Source organism: Hyla sarda, chromosome 5 (genome assembly GCF_029499605.1).
Source record: "Hyla sarda isolate aHylSar1 chromosome 5, aHylSar1.hap1, whole genome shotgun sequence".
Taxonomy (NCBI): domain Eukaryota; kingdom Metazoa; phylum Chordata; class Amphibia; order Anura; family Hylidae; genus Hyla; species Hyla sarda.
The window spans coordinates 263886859-263908191 of NC_079193.1; the positions used below are offsets into that span (position 1 = coordinate 263886859).

Below are 21333 nucleotides of genomic sequence, written 5' to 3' on the forward strand. Positions count from 1 at the left end.
AAGAGTCTCCTAGGACTATATCCACCTTTTCCAGCCTACGGGAGCACCGGAAAGCTGAAAAAATTTATGCAGGAAAAGTAATCAACTGCCGAGCTGAGAAGTTCGTGACGAATCGAATTTACTGTAAGTTCGCTCATCCCTAGTAGTAATGAAGGGCTCCGTGGCTTTAAAGGCCTTTAAAGTGAAAGACAATACTGGATATCTAATACAATATAAATGTAAAATACACCTTTCCTGGAGCTGATAATTGTTGGAAAACAAAACCAAAAAATATATATAAATATATTATATAAACAATAAAAAAAAAAGGAGCAGAACATCCAATATGTCATATGTAGGGGGTGCACAAACGTGGTGAGTCAATCCTAGGCAATATAAGTCACAAAAATGTGCTGCGTTTATCTGACTTATATAATAATTCTATATATAATTTATTAAAAAAAATAAAATTCTCAGCTAAGTGTCAGGGAGGCGGGCCAAGTTGTTCAAGTGCCACAGCCTGGCATGCCTCCCTGCTTACTGTCCAGTCCCGGCCCCTCTCAGATTGATGTACAGGGCTCTGTATGCCAATCAAGAAGGAGCAAAGGAGGAGATGTGGCAGGCTGTGACACTTGAGAAACATAGCATTGCATCCTTGAGAAAATGAGATTTTATAAGCTTGACAACGTCCATCTGATCCATGAACAGGTACAGTTTTCTTTTATACCTTAAGAGGTATCTTGTGTTGTCTGCAGCTCTTAGTGACAAATAGTGTACATTAAAATCTGCAGCATAAAATGTGCAGCTTAAAATCCTGAACATAGAAACATGCGCAACATCTGAATATACCCTTAGGGTCGATTAGTGGATATGTATGTGATCTTCTAGGTCTCCCCTGGTCAAGAATGTTACCATTTTTATTATGAACAGGAAGTGTCTAGGAGTGACACCAACTCAGCCAGGAAGCGGTAGACCACTTGACCTCACAGAGCAGGGCCACCTGTCTGCTGCTGTATTACTCACTACAGAGTTGTTTGCTTCCAGAAGTAACCTAAGCACAAGAACTTGCGTTAGAAGGTTTCTCATACAGGTTTCCTGAGCAGTTATAGATGACCCAAGATCATGACGTACAATGCTTGGTGTTGACTATGGTGATGTGAACACATTTCACTATCTGGTGTATTCTTGGCGAAACATACCTACCTGAATGTTTGATGGAGGATGGGCAAGGGTATAGGTCTGGTCTATGCCCTTAGTTACAGTAAAATGTTAATGCAACAAGAGATTTTAAACAATTGTTTGCTTCCAACTTCATGATAACAGTTTGGGAAAGGTCCTCTCCTGTTCAGTTATGACTGTATGTGTGTATGTATATACTGTATATATTGTATATAATATAGCATAAGCATGGTCTACACAGTATTATGAGCTTGTTTTGGTGTTCAGTCTAAATGCTTTTTATACAGTTTCTTTGTATCCACTTCTGTGTTTGTCATATACACAACACAAGTGATTCTAGCTTAAGTGTTGACTGTTTTCATACTGGTCCTTGTCAATATCGTAGAAGGAAATTATTTGCTATAGCTGTGATTGCCGTTTACATAGGATAATCTGATAAAAAAAGAGCTGACCTTTGTGTTTACTGAATAATGCACGCTAAGAGGTGGGGCGTTGTGTAACTTAAAGATAATGTAGCACATGCTTGACTTGTATGACCTGCCGGTGTACCGGCACATATCCCAGGTTCCTTGACTGATCGTTTGACACTCTTCTACGGTCAGTAATAATTCTATGTGGCTAAAATGGCATTCATTGTAGTCACAATCTGACATGGCCCACTGTAACTTAGCTGGTTCTACACTGCGTAAAAAATAAATAAAGAGAACACTAAGATAACACATCCTAGATCTGAATGAATGAACTAATCGTATGAAATATTTTCGTCTTTACATGGTTGAATGTGCTGACAACAAAATCACACAAAAATTATCAATGGAAATCAAATTTATCAACCCATGGAGGTCTGGATATGGAGTTACACTCAAAATAAAAGTGTAAAACCACACTACAGGCTGATCCAACTTTGATATAATGTCCTTTAAAACAAGTCAAAATAAGGCTCAGTAGTGTGTGTGTGTGTGTGTGTGTGTCCTCCACGTGCCCGTATGACCACCCTACAATGCCTGGGCATGCTCCTGATGAGGTGGCGGATGGTCTCCTGAGGGATGTCCTCCCAGACCTGGACTAAAGCATCCGCCAACTCCTGGACAGTCTGTGGTGCAACGTGGTTTTGGTGGATGGAGCGAGACATGATGTCCCAGATGTGCTCAATCTGATTCAGGTCTGGGGAACGGGCGGGCCAGTCCATAGCATCAATGCCTTCCTCTTGCAGGAACTGCTGACACACTCCAGCCACATGAGGTCTAGCATTGTCTTGCATTAGGAGCAACCCAGGGCCAACCGCACAAGCATATAGTCTCACAAGGGGTCTGAGGATCTCATCTCGGTACCTAATGGCAGTCAGGCTACCTCTGGCAAGCACATGGAGGGCTGAGCGGCCCCCCAAAGAAATGCCACCCCACACCATTACTGACCCACCGCCAAACCGGTCATGCTGGAGGAAGTTGCAGGCAGCAGAACGTTCTCCACGGCATCTCCAGACTCTGTCATGTCTGTCACATGTGCTCAGTGTGAACCTGCTTTCATCTGTGAAGAGCACAGGGCACCAGTAGCGAATTTGCCAATCTCTGTGTTCTCTGGCAAATGTCAAACATCCTGCACGGTGTTGTAAGCACAACCCCAACCTGTGGATGTCTGGCCCTCATACCACCCTCATGGAGTCTGTTTCTGACCGTTGGACACATGCACATTTGTGGCCTGCTGGAGGTTATTTTGCAGAGCTCTGGCAATGCTCCTCCTGTTCCTCCTGCTCCTCCTTGCACAAAGGCAGAGGTTGCGGTCCTGCTGCTGGGTTGTTGCCCTCCTACGGCCTCCTCCACTTCTCCTGATGTACTGGCCTGTCTCCTGGTAGTGCCTCCATGCTCTGGACACTACACTGACAGACACAGCAAACCACCTTGCCACAGCTCGCATTGATGTGCCATCCTGGATGAGCTGCTCTACCTGAGCCACTTGGGTGGGTTGTAGACTCAGTCTCATGTTACCACTAGAGTGAAAGCACTGCCAGCATTCAAATGTGACCAAAACATCAGTCAGGAAGCATAGGAACTGAGAAGTGGTCTGTGGTCACCGCCTGCAGAACCACTCCTTTATTGGGGGTATTTTGCTAATTGCCTATTGTCTGTTCCATTTGCACAACAGCATGTGAAATTGATTGTCAATCAGTGTTGCTTCCTGAGTGGACAGTGTGATTTCACAGAAGTGTGATTGACTTGGAGTTACATTGTGTTGTAAGTGTTCCCTTTTATTTTATTTTTGAGCAGTATATATATCCCGTACATTTTGTATGGGCTGGCAGCACTCGTGCTCTATCAACTTGTGATTGTGTAAGAAAATGCCTTTAAAACTATTTTTTATAAGGAAGGTGTAAAATAAATGCTGTAGTTATTTTGTCTTCATTCCAAAATTTTTTTTTTCAAGTGTCAAATGACCTATTTAAAGGGGTTATCCATGTTTAAATAATATATTACAATAATAAACAGATACTTTCCACACAGATCCCATGCTGGCCCCCTGTTCAGCCCCCATTCTTACTTTCATCACAGCCGATCAGCAGCCTCGGCAGTCAGGCTTCTACTCCTGGCATCATCACTTAGTAATGGTAGCGTGATCGCTGAGGTCGGTGATGCTGTCTGCTCCTAAAGTAAGACAGGATCCTGATCAGGGGACCAGCATGGGAGCAGAGAGGTAAGTATCGGTTAGCTTGGACATTTAATGCGTTTGAGGCCTTTAGAAAAGAAAAAACATTTAAAACATGCATAGCCCTTTTGAAGGCAACGTCCAACAGGTCCTGTTCTCTTTGGATACTAAAACCAAAAGCCTTAAGATATTATCGACTGTCCAGGAGAAAGATTATAGGTCGCACTCACCATGCTTTTCAAATGTGCTTTATTCCATCAGGAACACGTGTTTCACTCTAGTTAGCTCTATAGAGCCAAACGATGCGCGACTGAAACGCGTGTCGCTCCACTACTGCAACTGCTTGTACATACCCCCCTGTTCCTGATGGAATAAAGCACATTTGAGCAGCATGGGGAGTGCAACCTTTTCTTTCTCCTGGATTTTTCTGCAACGAAGTTGGACATTATTAGGTCAGCACCTCCATATAGAATGGTGAAGGGAAGGCCTGCTGTCTTGTTTTCTTATTTATGGATGCACGTACATGTTTGCGTAATGCCATTATCTCTTGCATAACCATTTTGTACCTCACTACACTTTCCTGTGTTTTTCCACACTACAGATCTATTGATATATATATTTTCTTGTACCCGTATCATAATGTCAAGGGCTACAAAAAAGCTGCTGCAAAAAAAATGTTCAGAATTGTGAGATATTTCTGCTCCCTACCTCTACAGCTTCTGGGAATGGTTCTACACTTTCTAGACTTTCAAGCTATGTAGTAAATGAAGAAAAGTTAAAGGGGTACTCCACCCCTAGACATGTTATCCCATATCCAAAGGATAGTACACAGTCATCACTCCCATAGACTTGAATGGAGGGGCATGTTGGCTATTATTTCCAGTCATCCGTCACGGAGCGGAGTTTGCTCCATACACCGGATTACTTGGGTGCCACATTGGAGATCGAATCGGGGTAACCTGTCTAGTGGCAGAGTACCCCTTTAATGAGTTGTGATGAAGATATTGTAAGCCAAAAAAAGAAGAGAACGCGCTTTTGGAGTAGTGGGCGTGATTTTCAAGTCAGACCAATGCACAAAAAAGGGTAGAAAATAAAAGGGGTGTGGCCTAAAGGGTGGATGTGTCTTTGTAAGATGGGTGTGTCATGTGGGAAGGGTGTGGCTTGCAAGCTGGACTGACTCATTCACCAGGAGATGCAGAGCGGAGCTTGTGGAGTAGGGTACAGGAACCCCATCCTTCACATAAGGGGGGATATGTTAGGTTTAATTTAACTATCCTATATTTTTATTTGACATAAAATGAAGATGAGTCCAGATCTAAATCCCATTGAACACCTGTGGAGAGATCTTAAAATTGCTGTTGGGAAAAGGCACCTTCCAATAAGAGAGACATGGAGCATTTTGCAAAGGAAGAGTGGCCCAACATTCCAGCTGAGAGGTGTAAGAAGCTTATTGATGGTTATAGGAAGCAACTGATTTCAGTTTTTTTCCAAATGGTGTGCAACCAAATATTAAGTTAAGGGTGCCAATAATTTTGTCCAGACCATTTTTGGAGTTTGGGGTGACATTATGTCCAATTTGCTTTTTTTTTCCTCCCTTTTTTTGTTTAGTTCCAATACACACAAAGGGAATAAACAAGTGTATAGCAAAACATGTGTTACTGCAATCCTTTTCTGTGAGAAATACCGTATTTATTGGCGTATAACACGCACTTTTTAAACTTAAATTTAAGGCAAAAAGCCTGCCTGCGTGTTATACGCCGATAAATCTTCTGGTCTGGTATTAGCAGCACGGCAGCGGCCACTTTAAATCAGTGACCAGCGGCGTCTCCTCCCCGCTCTGTAAAACTGTCACTTGTTTTCTCCCGCACTATCCACAGGTACTGAATGAGCCCTACCTTGTCCGAATCTGCCCGGCCTTTTAATCAGCGTCTCCCGCACTATCCACCAGTACCTGTGGATAGAGCGGGAGAAAACAAGTGACAGTTACCTCCCCCCTCCCTCATCATTCCCACTTTTCCCTGCTTTTCATAGATTTGTTTATTTTCCTTACCTGGCTGCGCTTCAGCAGGTCAGGCGGCGGGTCTTGCGGGCTGCGGTCAGTGAAGCAGATGAGTGACGTCCTCTGCCGGCTTCATTTCCTGTAGTCGCCGCCGAAAAGTGACAACCCTGATGCCGCGCAAAGAGCCGGGAGAGGACGTCACTCATCTGCTCACTGACCGCAGCCTGCAAGACAGCGGAAGCGCAGCCAGGTAAGGAAAGTGGAAGAGTAATCTTCAACCTGCGGACCTCCAGATGTTGCTAAACTACAACTCCCAGCATGCCCGGACAGCAGTTGGCTGTCCGGGCATGCTGGGAGTTGTAGTTTTGCAACATCTGGAGGTCCGCAGGTTAAAGACCACTCATAGGAGGAACATGATGGGGGGGATGATGGGGGGGATGATGAGACTGGTTGGGGGGATGATGAGGGGGACATGATGAGACAGGGTGGGAGGATGATGAGACAGGGGGAAATGATGGTTGGGGGGGGAGGCACTAAATGCTTAACCCCTTAAGGACTCAGCCCATTTTGGCCTTAAGGACTCAGACAATTTAATTTTTACGTTTTCATTTTTTCCTCCTAAAAATCATAACTCTTTTATATTTTCATCCACAGACTAGTATGAGGGCTTATTTTTTGCGCGACCAGTTGTCCTTTGTAATGACATAACTCATTATATCATAAAATGTATGGCGCAACAAAAAAACACTATTTTTGTGGGGAAATTAAAACGAAAAACGCAATTTTGCTAATTTTGGAAGGTTTCGTTTTCACGCCGTACAATTTATGGTAAAAATGATGTGTGTTCTTTATTCTGAGGGTCAATACGATTAAAATGATACCAATTATTACATACTTTTCTATTGTTGCGGTTAAAAAAAAAAAATCACAAACTTTTTAACCAAATTAGTACGTTTATAATCCCTTTATTTTGATGACCTCTAACTTTTTTATTTTTCCGTATAAGCGGCGGTATGGGGGCTCATTTTTTGTGCCATGATCTGTACTTTTTTTTGATACCACATTTGCATATAAAAAACTTTTAATACATTTTTTTTATTTTTTTTAAATAAAGTGTATTAAAGTAGCAATTTTGGACTTTTTTTTTTCCGCTCACGCCGTTCACCGTACGGGATTATTAAAATTTTATTTTAATAGTTCGGACATTTACGCACGCGGCGATACCAAATATGTCTATAAAATAAATTTTTTACGCTTTTTGGGGGTAAAATAGGAAAAAACGGACGTTTTACTTTTTTATTGGGGGAGGGGAGTTTTCACTTTTTTTTTTACTTTTACTTTTACATTTTTTTACATTTTTTTTTTTACATTTGAATAGTCCCCATAGGGGACTATTCATAGCAATACCATGATTGCTAATACTGATCTGTTCTATGTATAGGACATAGAACAGATCAGTGTTTTCAGTCATCTTCTGCTCTGGTCTGCTCGATCTCAGACCAGAGCAGGAGACGCCGGGAGCCGGACGGAGGAAGGAGAGGGGACCTCCGTGCGGCGTTATGAATGATCGGATCCCCGCAGCAGCGCTGTGGGCGATCCGATCATTCATTCAAATCGCGCACTGCCGCAGATGCCGGGATCTGTATTGATCCCGGCACCTGAGGGGTTAATGGCGGACGCCCGCGAGATCGCGGGCGTCGGCCATTGCCGGCGGGTCCCTGGCTGCGATCAGCAGCCGGGATCAGCCGCGCATGACACGGGCATCGCTCCGATGCCCGCGGTTATGCACAGGACGTAAATGTACGTCCTGGTGCGTTAAGTACCACCGCACCAGGACGTACATTTACGTCCTGCGTCCTTAAGGAGTTAATGTCTGTATGGCTAGTGGTGGTCTATGTTAGGGGGAAATGATGAGACATGGGGGGGGATGATGAGACATGGGGGGTGGCGATGAGAGGGGTAAATGTGGCACAGGGACTGATAAAAGGGAAGGAATGATGTGGCACTGGAGGGGACAGGACCAAACTGAGGTGCAGAAGAAAACGAAGTTGGGTAGATGATGTGGCATTTTACTTAAATTTCCCTATTAAAATGGGGGTGCGTGTTATACGCCGATAAATACGGTACTTCATTTTCTAGAAAAATGTCAGGGGTGCCAACATTTATGGCCATGACTGTATAACATTGCATACACTGATCTTTTACATAGATCATTGTTATCCCATAGGATAACATTGATCAATGATTCTGCCGCTTGACTGCTCCTGCCTGGATCTCAGGCATGGAGCAGTCATTCGGCAATCTGACATGCAGGCGGAAGGTTGGGGACCCTCCTCGTGTCCTCTGATTAGCTTTCACTTCAGACACTGCACTGATTAGCTTTCACTTCAGACACGGCAATGAACTTTGAACGCCGCATCTATAGGATTAATAGTGCGCGGCACTATTAGCAACGGGTTCCGGACGTTGCTAGGTCCTGTGCCCAACCCGCTATGACGCGGGGCCACGGCTTGGCCCAGAGTTATAGGAAGGGAGTCGGCCGAGGGTGTACCCTCCCTCCTCAACAGGGTATACACTCGCCGGTATTGCCGTATATAAAAAATTCAGATCATAAAAAAAAACACACTGGTAATCGGTATGAAGTGGTATACCGCCCAACACGAACACTGCAACTTGCGAGTTGCCATGCGCATGCGCAGTATGCTCACACATCGTGGCTGACACAAATGCAGCAGTGTGTCTGCTCATAGCGGCGTAGGGCCGCTCTGAGCAGGCACATCTAAAAATAAAATTATAAGAATTTAAGATAAAGTTTGTCTAAAACATGTTTTTAATGGTGTTATTCTCTGGTGATACATTTCCTTTATGATCCATGTCTCTGGGTTTTTGTTTTTGAGCATGTTGTCGGTGGAGCCTCACTTTCTCCAGCTGTCTTGTCTTGGTCAGGAACTGGAGTTTTAAGATAAGCAGCTAAAAATTTGTGGCTCCACGATGAGATGGCGCACAGGAAATGTCTGATGGGTGAAGTCCCGGAGGAGCTGCTCCTGAGTTAGCACTTACTGTACTTTATCTGAAAACCCAGAGAGGGCAGGATGTGAACTGCAGATGGAGAAAGTCCTTTTTTTCATATTCAAAATCGTTTATGAATTATCAACCTGTATTTTTACAGAACCAGTTGTAAAGGAAACCAAATATATAAAAATGTCATATGAAAAAGTGGTGAGGGGGTTTAGCGGTGTCTGCTAGTAAAAGCATGTCTAAGCTTTCTGTCCTATAACACCTTAAAGGGATACTCCACTGGCCAGCGTTCGGAAGTAAATGTCCCGAACACTGTTTTCACGGTGCGGGGGTCAGCCACACCCCTTGTGACATCACCACCACACCACCTCAATGTAAGTCTATGGGAGGGAACGTGACGGCCGTCACGCCCCCTCCCATAGACTTGCATTGAGGGGACGTGGCCGTGATTTCACAAGGGGCTTGGTCGACCCCCGCAGCGTGAAAACAGTGTTCGGGACATTTACTTCCGAACGCTGGCCAGTGGAGTACCCCTTTTAAAGGGGTATTCCAATGGAGCAGCGTCTCACTTGCATGTGTTCAGCTATCTTCGGCAGCTCCACACGTGCAGGTGAGACTCCTTTCTCGAGATTGCAGGGTCCCAGCAGTTGATGCGCCTGCGAACTGATACTAATCCTAACTAAGGAAATGGGGATATGTATGTTAAGTTGGAAAACCCCTTTAAGTGTAAATTCATATGTACAACAGGATCTGCTGCAGCTATTAATGTGTCTGCATAATTAATGGATAGCAGTCACTTGTATATGGTGTGCACTGTTCAGTTATAATTTTTATATACTATATATATAATTTTTTTTTTTTTTTTTTAAGCTCTGTGCAGGAATTAATAGGGTATAGGAGATCAGTGTCAGAACATTGTTTTTCTCATCTGCCAGGTCCTTAGGACAGTGTTTGGGGCACCATGGACCTAACAGATTCTCTTGGTTATAGGGCTGAGATTTCTTCAGTGGAATAGCATCACTTGTGAACCTTTCCTACTACACACCAGATAAATGAGAAAAAGGTTGTCTTTATTAGAAATGCATGTTGTACATCCAGCCACAATTTTACAAAACTGCAGAGTCTGATATTTCACCTACTTTAGCCATTAATATTCTAATATATTGCCTTCTTCTTCGTAGTCTCAAACAATGAACTATGTTGGACAGCTTGCTGGGCAGGTCCTGGTTACTGTAAAGGAGCTCTACAAGGGGATCAACCAGGCTACACTCTCTGGCTGCATCGATGTCATTGTTGTCCGTCAGCAAGATGGCACTTACCTGTGCTCACCTTTCCATGTCCGCTTTGGGAAACTGGGAGTCCTTCGGTCAAAAGAAAAAGTGGTATGTTAACATAGGAAAAGCCCAGTTTGAATCCTTAATAAATGGTTTTACAATCTATAAAGTGTCAATTTCCTTTCTTCTGTAGATCGACATTGAAATCAATGGAGAACCTGTAGATTTGCACATGAAACTTGGTGACAACGGTGAAGCTTTTTTTGTACAAGAAACTGAAGAAGAAAATGTAAGTAGCTATTAATGTTGTCAGAAAGATCCCATAATGATGCTTGCCGTCATTGCCATAAATGTAAAGGTTTGTAGTTTTTATAGGATTCTACTTATTGGTCTGTTTTATTGTTATGTGGTGTACGTTTTATGGTTATGTTTAAAGAGTACCTGTCACCAAACTAAACTTTTAATATATTGCTCCTTATGTAATTATAAGAATCTTTGCTATTTTCTTGCTGTTAAAATTCTCAACCTTTTTTATGTTTTTAATGTGATTTGAAAGACAGCCACTAGGTGGCTCTGTTCTGTTCCCTGTCGCAAGTCAAACAGTTAGTTTTGTCTCCTCCTGGCCTGGCAGGAGACCAAGATCAGGAAGTGCATGCGGGGTATGGCGAGTCACAGCTCTCGCTTCCTTCAGTGACCTCACGCCTGCTGGGGAATGCCCACTTTCTCCTGCCAGGAGCTCACACAATATGAGCAAGGGGAAAGGTATGATACAGAGCTTTTTAAAGCTCAGAATTTTTTTTAAGGGCAGGAAGGGTGTTAGGAGTAGTAGTTAGGGAATATAATCTGAGTTACTGTGTATACTCGAGTATAAACTGAGTTTTCAGCACGATTTTTCATGCTGAAAACGCCCACACGAGCTGGGCCATCCGTCTTCGCTGCAGGGACCGTCCACATTCTGGTGGAAAAGGTGAGCTGGTCCGGGCTGTCCATCTTCACCAGGAGGCCCTCTTCTCCGCTCTGGGCCGGCCCCGGACTAGTGATGCTGCATTGATGCCACTGCGCAGGGACGTCCGTGTGCAGCAGACATCTGTGACGTCGGGCGTCCCTGCGCTCGGACGTCTGCTGCACAGCGGTTTCAATGCAGCATCACTAGTACGGGGCCGGTCTGGAGAGGAGAAAAGGGCCTCCCAGTGAAGATGGACAGCCCGAACCAGCTCACCCTCCTCACCGGTATGTGAACGGTCCCTGCAGCGTAGATGGGTGGAGATGGAAGTCAACAGGAAAGGACCGAGAGAGCAACAACTGAGGAGGTGAGTAGACAACAAGATAGGGGGGTCTGTATGATGACGGGGGGGGGGGTGTCCTGGATGATAAGGGCGGCCTGGATGATGACAGGGGAAATTGACTGGATAATGATTGGGGAAATTGACCGGGGGTGATGATGACTGGGGGGGGGGGGAATGGGAGATGATGGATGAAGACAGCAGGGGGGGGGGGGGGGGGGTTGTTATTTCCCGCCCTGGCCTTATAGTCAAGTCAGTAAGTTTTCTCAGATTTTTGGGGTGAAATTAGGGGCCTCTGCTTATATTCAGGACGGCTAATGCTCGATTATATACAGTAGTTTAGAAAATATGGTTTGATGACAGGTACTCTTTAACCCCTTAAGGACCAGGGAGCTTTCCGTTTTTGCACTTTCATTTTTTCCTCCTTACCTTTAAAAAATCATAACCTTTTAAATTTTGCACCTAAAAATCCATATTATAGCTTATTTTTTGCGCCACCAATTCTACTTTGCAGTGACATCAGTCATTTTACCCAAAAATCTACGGCGAAACGGAAAAAAAATCATTGTGAGACAAAATTGGAAAAAAAAAACGCCATTTTGGGGGCTTCTGTTTCTACGCAGTAAATTTTTCGGTAAAAATTCTCTTTATTCTGTAGGTCCATACGATTAAAATGATATCCTACTTATATAGGTTTGATTTTGTCGTACTTCTGAAAAAAAGCATAACTACATTCAGTAAAATTTATAAGTTTAAAATTGTCATCTTCTGACCTCTATAACTTTTTTATTTTACCGCGTATGGGTCGGTATGAGGACTCATTTTTTGCGTCGTAATCTGAAGTTTTTGGCGGTACCATTTTTGTATTGATCGGACTTGTTGATCACTTTTTATTCATTTTTTCATGATATAAAAAGTGACCAAAAATACACTATTTTGGACTTGACGATATATTTTTATAATTTCCGCACGCGACGATACACATATTTTTATTTACAGGTTTTTTTTTTTTAAATGGGAAAAGGGGGGTGATTCAAACTTTTAATAGGGGAGGTGTTAAATGATCTTTATTCACTTTTTTTTCTTTTCACTTTTTTTTTTTGCAGTGTTATAGCTCCCATAGGGAGCTTTTACATTGATCACTGGTTTCTCATAGGAAACCAGTGATCGATGATTCTGCCGCTTGACTGCTCATGCCTGGATCTCAGGCACTAAGCAGTCATTCGGCGATCGGACACCAGGAGGCAAGGTAGGAGATCCTCCTCGTGTCTAACAGCTGTTCGGGACGCCGCGATTTCGCTGTGGCGATCCCGAACAGCTCCCTGAGCTAACCGGCATGGTTTCACTTTCACTTTAGACGCAGCGTTCAACTTTGAACACCACGTCTAAAGGGTTAATAGCGCGCGGCACCGCAATCACTACCGTGCGCTATTAGCCACGGGTCCCGACCGTTGTTAGAGGCCGGGCCCGACCCGCTATGACGCGGGACCACGTCGTGGCCCCGCGTTATAGAAAGGGAAAGGACTCAGGACGTACCAGTACGTCCTTAGTCCTTAAGGGGTTAATATTAAATCTGACCAGTGGTGTGCAGACTGTAAAAGCTTCAAGTTCATAAAAAGCTGCAAGTTTTAAGGAACATTGGGGAGATTTAACAAAACCTGTGCAGGGGAGACATTGACCAGTTGTCCATAGCAACCAATCAGATCATTTGTTTTATTTTTCAGAGGCCTTGTTAAAAATGAAAGAAGCAATCTGATTGGTTGTTATGGGCAACTTTGTGCTCTGCACAGGTTTTGATAAATCCTCTCCTCTGTTCTTAAGAAATGAAAGCTGTGCTGCCATTGGTTGCTATGGGGAACAAAGGCAGCCTTTCAATGTCTTTTTACAACGGATTAGGTCTTAAATTATGAGTGAGTGTTATCATCCTTCAGGCTGTATTCACATTCATTCAGAGCCTCTGTTGCAGATTCTCTGGTGTTTGACAGGGGAAATGTAAACATGGCTGTAGCTGTCTGTCTATGTAATCCATTTGTTCTTATGTCTTCAGGATCCAGTCCCCGCATACTTGGCTACCTCACCTATTCCTACAGAGACTCACTTTTTTAAGAATGTACACAGCCACGTGCCAAACTCTGCAGAAGAGCTGAAGGCTACCCCCCCAGGTTATGCTTTTGAGATGGAGAATGTTCCAACTGGATCTGTAAAGAAGAAAAAAAGGAAGAGGCGGCGAATAAAACATGAAAAAAAGGAAGATGTTCCCACGCCTTCAGGAATAGAGGAAGTCTTTGAAATTGAAATAAGCTCTGATGAAGAAAGTCCAGTTCATCCTCAGAGGTACAGATCCAATTCTATTACATACCTGCACATAACACATTAACCTTAGTAGAACAGTGGGGGCTTTTGGCTGCCAAGCCGTAGGGTTGGGTCATCTATGTATGGCAGTGTCTCCCAACCAGGGTGCCTCCAGCTATTGCAAAACTACAACTCCCAGCATGCTCGGACAGCCGTTGGCTGTCCGGGCATGCTGGGAGTTGTAGTTTTGCAATAGCTGGAGGCACCCTGATTGGGAAACACTGATGTATGGTATGGTCCATTTGATTTTCATGCAGTCTATTTGAGCCAGAACCAGGAGTGGATTCAAAAATGTAAATGTAAAGTAAGGACATTATTTTAAAGGAGATGTCCGGCGCAGACTTTTTCTATTCCATCCTGCCCAAGCTGCCAAAAAAAAAGGTTACACAAACTTTCACTTACCTCCATATGTTACCCCGGAGCTCAGCAACAGCTGATCGGTCGGCCGGGCTGTCTGCTTCCTACTTCCTTTAGCCCGGTACGTCACACGGCGCTTCAGCCTATCACCGGCCGCAGCGATGTCCCGCCTTGGCCGGTGATAGGCTGAAGCGCAGTGTGACGTACCGGGCTAAAGGGAGTAGGAAGCAGACAGCCCGGCCGACCGATCAGCTGTTGTGGAGCTCCAGGGAAACATATGGAGGTAAGTGGAAGTTTGTTTCGTCTTTTTTTGCAGCCCGGGCAGGATTGAATAGAAAGTCTGCGCCGGACATCTCCTTTAACTCTGTTTAGATCCTTGGGTTATACCATATAACCCATACTCTCTCAAAATGAAACCGCATCTTCTGTGTGGACTGAACATCAGTCATTTTTATGAGATGCTAAATGTGAGTCTAAGAATCATCCAGAAGTCAGTCTCTATGTACTCCAAGAGTCCGAGTGCAAGTCACGTGGTTTATGGTGACTCAGGCGGAGCTAATGCTTCAGGAATAGTCCTCACTGTCTACCTGATTTACATTAGAAATGTGGCAGAAGCCAACAACTCTGCTATGTAAGTTCTATCCGTATCAGTCCCATAACAGTGAATGGAGTAATTCCAACCCACTACTAGTCACTTTACAAGGAGCACTGGGGTACTACCATTCACATAATCATGGTGGTCGGTATCTCCCCCCCCCCCCCCTTTCCCCCAGCAATCACACCTTTATTACCTACCCTGGTGACAAATGCCATCAGTCAGACAACCCTTCTGAGCACCAACACTATATCAACAAATGATAAAGGGGAAGGTGCCTAAAATTTAACTTTTTAATAACACCAAATATGACCACTTGACTTCGCACTCCGTCTGTTCTTAAAATGTGGGAAGCAGAGGCTACCAGTACATCTCTAAAATTTCTACACATCCTGTTAGAGGAGGAAAAGGGTAATCTTGCTATTGCTGAAACTAAATTGAAAGAACAGAAGGAGATTGTCCTCAGATTTAAAGGGGTACTCCGGTGCTTACACATCTTATCCCCTATCCAAAGGATATGGGATAAGATTCCTGATCGCGGGAGTCCCGCAGCTGGGGACGTCCGTGATCTTGCACGCGGCACCCCGATTGTAATCAGTCCCCGGAACGTGTTGGCTCCGGGTCTGATTACGGTCGACCGCAGGGTCGGCGGCGTGTGACGTCACACGCCGCCGACCCTGTGGTCGCCGGTAATCAGTCCCGGAGCGAACACGCTCCGGGGGGACTGATTACAAACGGGGTTCTGCATGCATGATCATGGGCGTCCCCAGCGGCGGGACTCCCGCGATCAGGCATCTTTTCCCCTATCCTTTGGATAGGGGATAAGATGTGTAAGCACCGGAGAACCCCTTTAAGGATGACCCTGATTTTGCAGCAAAAGAGACTCAGGCCCATAACTCCATAGAGAGGTTTCAGTATCAACTGAAGGAGCGCAAGCACTCTCAGTTTATTAGAGATCTCCTGGACTTTCATGAGAACAGGGCATACAACGTGCTGACCAGAGTTCCCCAGCCGCGGGATACCGAAACGGAAATCTCAGACACTGAGCCCGGTGACGGTGACAGAGTTAGTTTACAGAGTAAACGAGGAAGGGGGAACTACCATGGGTTATAGAGGATGGGGTTCAAATAGTGGTCGAGGAGATACAAGGAAATATCCCACAACAAACCTTTAGGAGAGGTCGGAACATTGGAGATATCGTTACCCATAGCCAGCGATCACCTGACAAATTCTTGGGTCAAACTTAGCTCGTTCGAGTCCCACTATCTAAGGGGTGTTTTCCTTGTGGGCGCTGTAGAGCGTGCCCTAACATCTGGAGAACCAAGTTTTTCCTGAGTGATGTTACAGACAAAAGGTATCATATAAGAGTTTATCAATAGTTACACCTCTTCTGTAATCTATATGGCTGAATGCTCCTGCCAAATGAGAGATATTGGCAAGACCCTCAGGGCGTTCAAGAAAGGCATGGTAGAACATTTGGGGGACATCAGAAATAATCATGACACGTCACTTGCTAGGCACATTAATGAGACACGGCGGGAACCTGAGAGAAAAGATTATATCCTTCAGCAAGAGGAGGGCACTTTGACCGCCTTTTGTTAACAAAAGAATGTCGCTGGATACATGATATGGGTACTATGTCCCCCAAAGGACTTAATGATCAACTTAATTTTTCATGTGCCCTTTAAATAGGTGTCTCTCCCCATCCACATCCCACCTAATCTAGATGCCCCCTTTGTTGATGTGGCTCCCTATTACGGTGGTGTTGGAGGTAGGGAGTGGAGACCATGGGTTGTCTGGAGTAAGATCCACCACCTAGTGTAGTCTCATATAAGCCAAGTAGGAGGTTGGCGAACAGGACGGGTACCCCCCCAACCCCCCCCCCCCCCCCCCCCGCCTAGGGTCCAGAGATAGTTTAGGGTAAGGAGTAGGTTCTGTAGGCCCATGCTAAACCTCCCCTCTCTTCCCCTGTTAGTTTATCTCCCTGGGGAGTCACACCTTTAGGACATCGTCTAGTGTATCCACAGTATATGCTATAACTGTCTGACTGATTCGAGTGTCCCCTCTGGGACCTGCACCTCTCTAAAGATCGAGTGCTCCTGTTCCTATCTGGGCTGCAGTAGCAGAAAGTGGTCAGAAAGCAGCAGTGGGAAGTGGTTGAGCCGGCTGTTTTATGAAGTTTGTGTAACTCACTGGCATGAGCTACATACACTATTTCTGTAACTTCCAAGTGTTACTCGCATCTGTCAGATATATATCCACATTAACCTGTGGATATGCCATAAATGTCTCAGCTGGGAATATCCCTTTAAAAAAAACAAAAACAAACAAACACACACGGTACATATATTTTTAAATACATAATAAGTAGACCATTTAAAGGGGTACTCCTGCATTTGAGACCTTATCCCCCATCTAACCCCCACGGTCTGCAGAATGGGGCCTGAACATTTTTACGAGTACCGATACTTTCTTTGAAGTACTCGCCGATACCAATTACCGATACTTTTTTTCTATGACATGTGACGTTTTTTTTTTTTTTTTTATTGGGGAAAGGGTGTTTATTGTTTACATTTTTTTTTTTTTTGTTTTTATTAGAGGAAGGGCTTTTTTTAATAATTAAAAAAAATATTTTATTTAATTTAAAAGTGTTTGTGTGGGGGGGGGTCCATTCAGATTTTTAATAGGGAAGAGGATGTTTTCACATTTAATATTTACTTTTTTATTTTATTTTTTACAGTTTTTTGTTAATTTTTTTTTACTGTTTTTTAGTCCCCATAGGGCAGTATTACATGCAATCTGTAGATTGCATACGCTGATCAATAATATGCCATAGCATAGCATTGATCAATGTTATTGGCGCTCCTTTACCTGCCATGGCTAGCAGGAGTAAAGGAGGGACAATTGGACATCGCAGAGCACAGTAACGGACCACCGACCGTCCTCACAGCTGATAGGGACACCTCGATTTCACTGCGGTGATCCCGATCAGCATCCCTGGTCTAACCGGCAGTTAACATCAGGACTTTTAGATGCCGTGATCAACTTTGGACATTACCGCGATCGGCGATGTTTGGCATTAGCCACAGGTCCCTGCAATGACGCTCAGTACGCTCAGCTGCGGGGCATGCTGCATAGTTAGGCACTTCCGTGATACCTGCAGACGGGGTCCTGCTTGCGAGTATTGGATTAGTTATTGAGGACATTTGCACCAGTACAAGTACTCATGCAAATGTCCAGTATCGATACAGATACCAGTGTTTGTATCCGGACATCCCTACCCCAAATGCATCTTAAGGTTAACACCAGCGATACACGAGTACAGCCTTGTGTATCTCCAGTGATCGCATTGAGATGCATTAGGTGGCGTGTCGACCCAGTCCATGGAAACATTTGGCCCGTCGTTCTGGAGATCGCCTGTGACTAAGGTGTCGAATGCTGGAGTACCTCTTTCACGGTTCATGTCATTTAATCTTACACGTCATTTTGTAGGTGTAAAAAGAGACCTGATTCTGATTTTTGTGTATTGTAAGTAGGGATCGACTGATTATTGGTTTGACCGATATTATTGGCCGATATTCACGATTTTGGACGTTATCGGTATCTGCAATTACCTTGCCGAATATCGGTATAAGTTATCGGCTATCGGCCTGAAAGGTCACAGATTATTGGTATCGGCCCTAAAAAATCGATATCGGTCGATCCCTAATTGTAAGTATCAGTCTGCAAATCACTCTAAAAACACAAACCTAAGCTTACAAATGAAAAAAAACACGCAAATCACGTGTATTTTAAGTGTTTTGCGCCTTTAACTACACCTTTTATGATGCTGCTTTAGCATAGCGTTAAATACATATGTGTAAATGAGATCATCTTAGGTTATTGCCTAAATCCTGGATTATCTATTCGTTTCTTTTAGAACACTGCAGCTTCAGTTCAACTGTTTGCCCACATGAGGGCGCTCTCTCCATATTTATAAGCACAGTTCTAGCCAAGCTGTGTGCTGGGTCTTCTTTCTGCAATCATATTTTTCGTGATGAAACTTTTACACAGAAGACTTTTTATATTCAAGTCTTCCATTGTAATTTCTCACTTTAAATAAAAAAAAAAATTTAAATAAAATTTAAGGATGCTAGTACATAGCCCCTCTCCATTACTGTCAGTGTTGGATTCTGCAATGTAGATTCATTCTGTATGAACAGCAATCAAAATTGTGCATAGGCTTTCATACACTTTCCCTATCTATAGGACTGGTTTTAGTTGTGCACATCTGGTCTCATTGGATTAGTGTTGTGTGTGTGTGTGTGTGTGTGTGTGTGTGTGTGTGTGTGTGTGTGTGTATGTATATATATATATATATATATAATATATATATATATATATATATATATATATATATATATATATATATATATATATATAATGTATGTGTGTGTGTGTAATAGGGATGTCCTGATACCATTTTCTTAACCCCATTAGTCAGTTTACCCAAAAATCCACGAAGAAATGTAAAAAAAATTAATTGTGCAACAAAATTGAAGAAAAAATTTAATTTTGTAACTTTTGGGGGCTTCCGTTTCTATGCAGTGCATTCTTTGGTAAAAATTACACCATATCTTTATTCTGTAGGTCCATACGATTAATATGATACCCTACTTATATAGGTTGGATATTGTCGTACTTCGGAAAAAAATCATAACTACATGCAGGAAAATTTCTATGTTAAAAATTCTCATCTTCTAACCCCTATAACTTTTTTTATTTTTCCGCATATGGGGCGATATGAGGGCTCATTTTTTGCGCCACGTTCTGAAGTTTTTATCGGTACCATTTTTGTATTGATTGGACCTTTTGATCGCTTTTTATTAATTTTTTCATGATATAAAAAGTGACCAAAAATATGCTATTTTGGACTTTGGAATTTTTTTTGCACGTACGTGAGACTGCATCAGGGTTCGACCTCTGTGCCTGTGTTTACCCAGGCCGCCAGCCCAGGAAAATTGTACACAAAATCCAAGGAACACAGCACCAGTCAGGTCACGGATCTTTAAAAAGCTGGGTTGTCTTTATTATCCCAAAATCAGAGCAACGTTTCGGCAGTAGTAGCCTTTATCAACCATGCTTGATAAAGGCTACTACTGCTGAAACGTTGCTCTGATTTTGGGATAATAAAGACAACCCAGCTTTTTAAAGATCCGTGACCTGACTGGTGCTGTGTTCCTTGGATTTTGTGTGTGTATATATATATATTACAAAAAGGAAGGCAGCACATCCAAAATGAAAGTAGGTGCAAGCTGGTCCAAGGGGCCCCGGTCCCAGGGTCCAAGTAAGGTTATCAACAAAAAGTTGACCGCAGCACACAAGGGTATTAAAGCATTATTTTGCTTTAATACCCTTGTGTGCTGCGGTCAACTTTTTGTGATATATGTATATATTATAAATAATATATTATATACTTTATTATATATAGTAAGGAGTAGCCGTATTAGTCATAGGATGCTGCAGTACCTTGTAATACCTTTTTTATGGCACGAACAGTATTTTGTAGGGGCAAGCTTTTAGGATTCCAATTCCTTAGATAGGATGAGAAGGGGGGGCGGGCGGTCAGGGGTGAGAATGGTGATTAGGCTGGACATGGGGAGAAAAGACAATCCAGCTACAGAACTATAGACTACATAGATAAGGGGGAGACAGGGAAGCAGGGGTGAGATGGGGATACAGCAGGACATGCAGGGGTGAGATGGGGATACAGCAGGACATGCAGGGGTGAGATGGGGATACAGCAGGACATGCAGGGGTGAGATGGTGATATAGCAGGACATGCAGGGGTGAGATGGGGATACAGCAGGACATGCAGGGGTGAGATGGGGATACAGCAGGACATGCAGGGGTGAGATGGGGATACAGCAGGACATGCAGGGGCGAGATGGGGATACAGCAGGACATGCAGGGGTGAGATGGGGATACAGCAGGACATGCAGGGGTGAGATGGGGATACAGCAGGACATGCAGGGGTGAGATGGGGATACAGCAGGACATGCAGGGGTGAGATGGGGATACAGCAGGACATGCAGGGGTGAGATGGGGATACAGCACGACATGCAGGGGTGAGATGGGGATACAGCAGGACATGCAGGGGTGAGATGGTGATATAGCAGGACATGCAGGGGTGAGATGGGGATACAGCAGGACATGCAGGGGTGAGATGGGGATACAGCAGGACATGCAGGGGTGAGATGGGGATACAGCAGGACATGCAGGGGTGAGATGGGGATACAGCAGGACATGCAGGGGTGAGATGGGGATACAGCAGGACATGCAGGGGTGAGATGGGGATACAGCAGGACATGCAGGGGTGAGATGGGGATACAGCAGGACATGCAGGGGTGAGATGGGGATACAGCAGGACATGCAGGGGTGAGATGGGGATACAGCAGGACATGCAGGGGTGAGATGGGGATACAGCAGGACATGCAGGGGTGAGATGGGGATACAGCAGGACATGCAGGGGTGAGATGGGGATACAGCAGGACATGCAGGGGTGAGATGGGGATACAGCAGGACATGCAGGGGTGAGATGGGGATACAGCAGGACATGCAGGGGTGAGATGGGGATACAGCAGGACATGCAGGGGTGAGATGGGGATACAGCAGGAC

General features: G+C 44.2%; 1 protein-coding gene across 5 annotated transcripts in view; it reads left to right on the top strand.

Annotated features, from left to right (window-relative positions):
* The window catches only part of LPIN2 (lipin 2), a 99142-nt gene that overhangs the window by 33158 nt on the left and 44651 nt on the right, over positions 1-21333 (top strand). For all 5 annotated transcript variants that reach the window (XM_056521650.1, XM_056521651.1, XM_056521652.1 and 2 more), the window contains exons 2-4: positions 9997-10197; positions 10283-10378; positions 13420-13706. In XM_056521650.1, the coding sequence (XP_056377625.1) occupies positions 10006-10197; positions 10283-10378; positions 13420-13706 (575 nt within the window). In that variant the 5' untranslated portion in view covers positions 9997-10005. The remainder of the gene's footprint in view (positions 1-9996; positions 10198-10282; positions 10379-13419; positions 13707-21333) is intronic.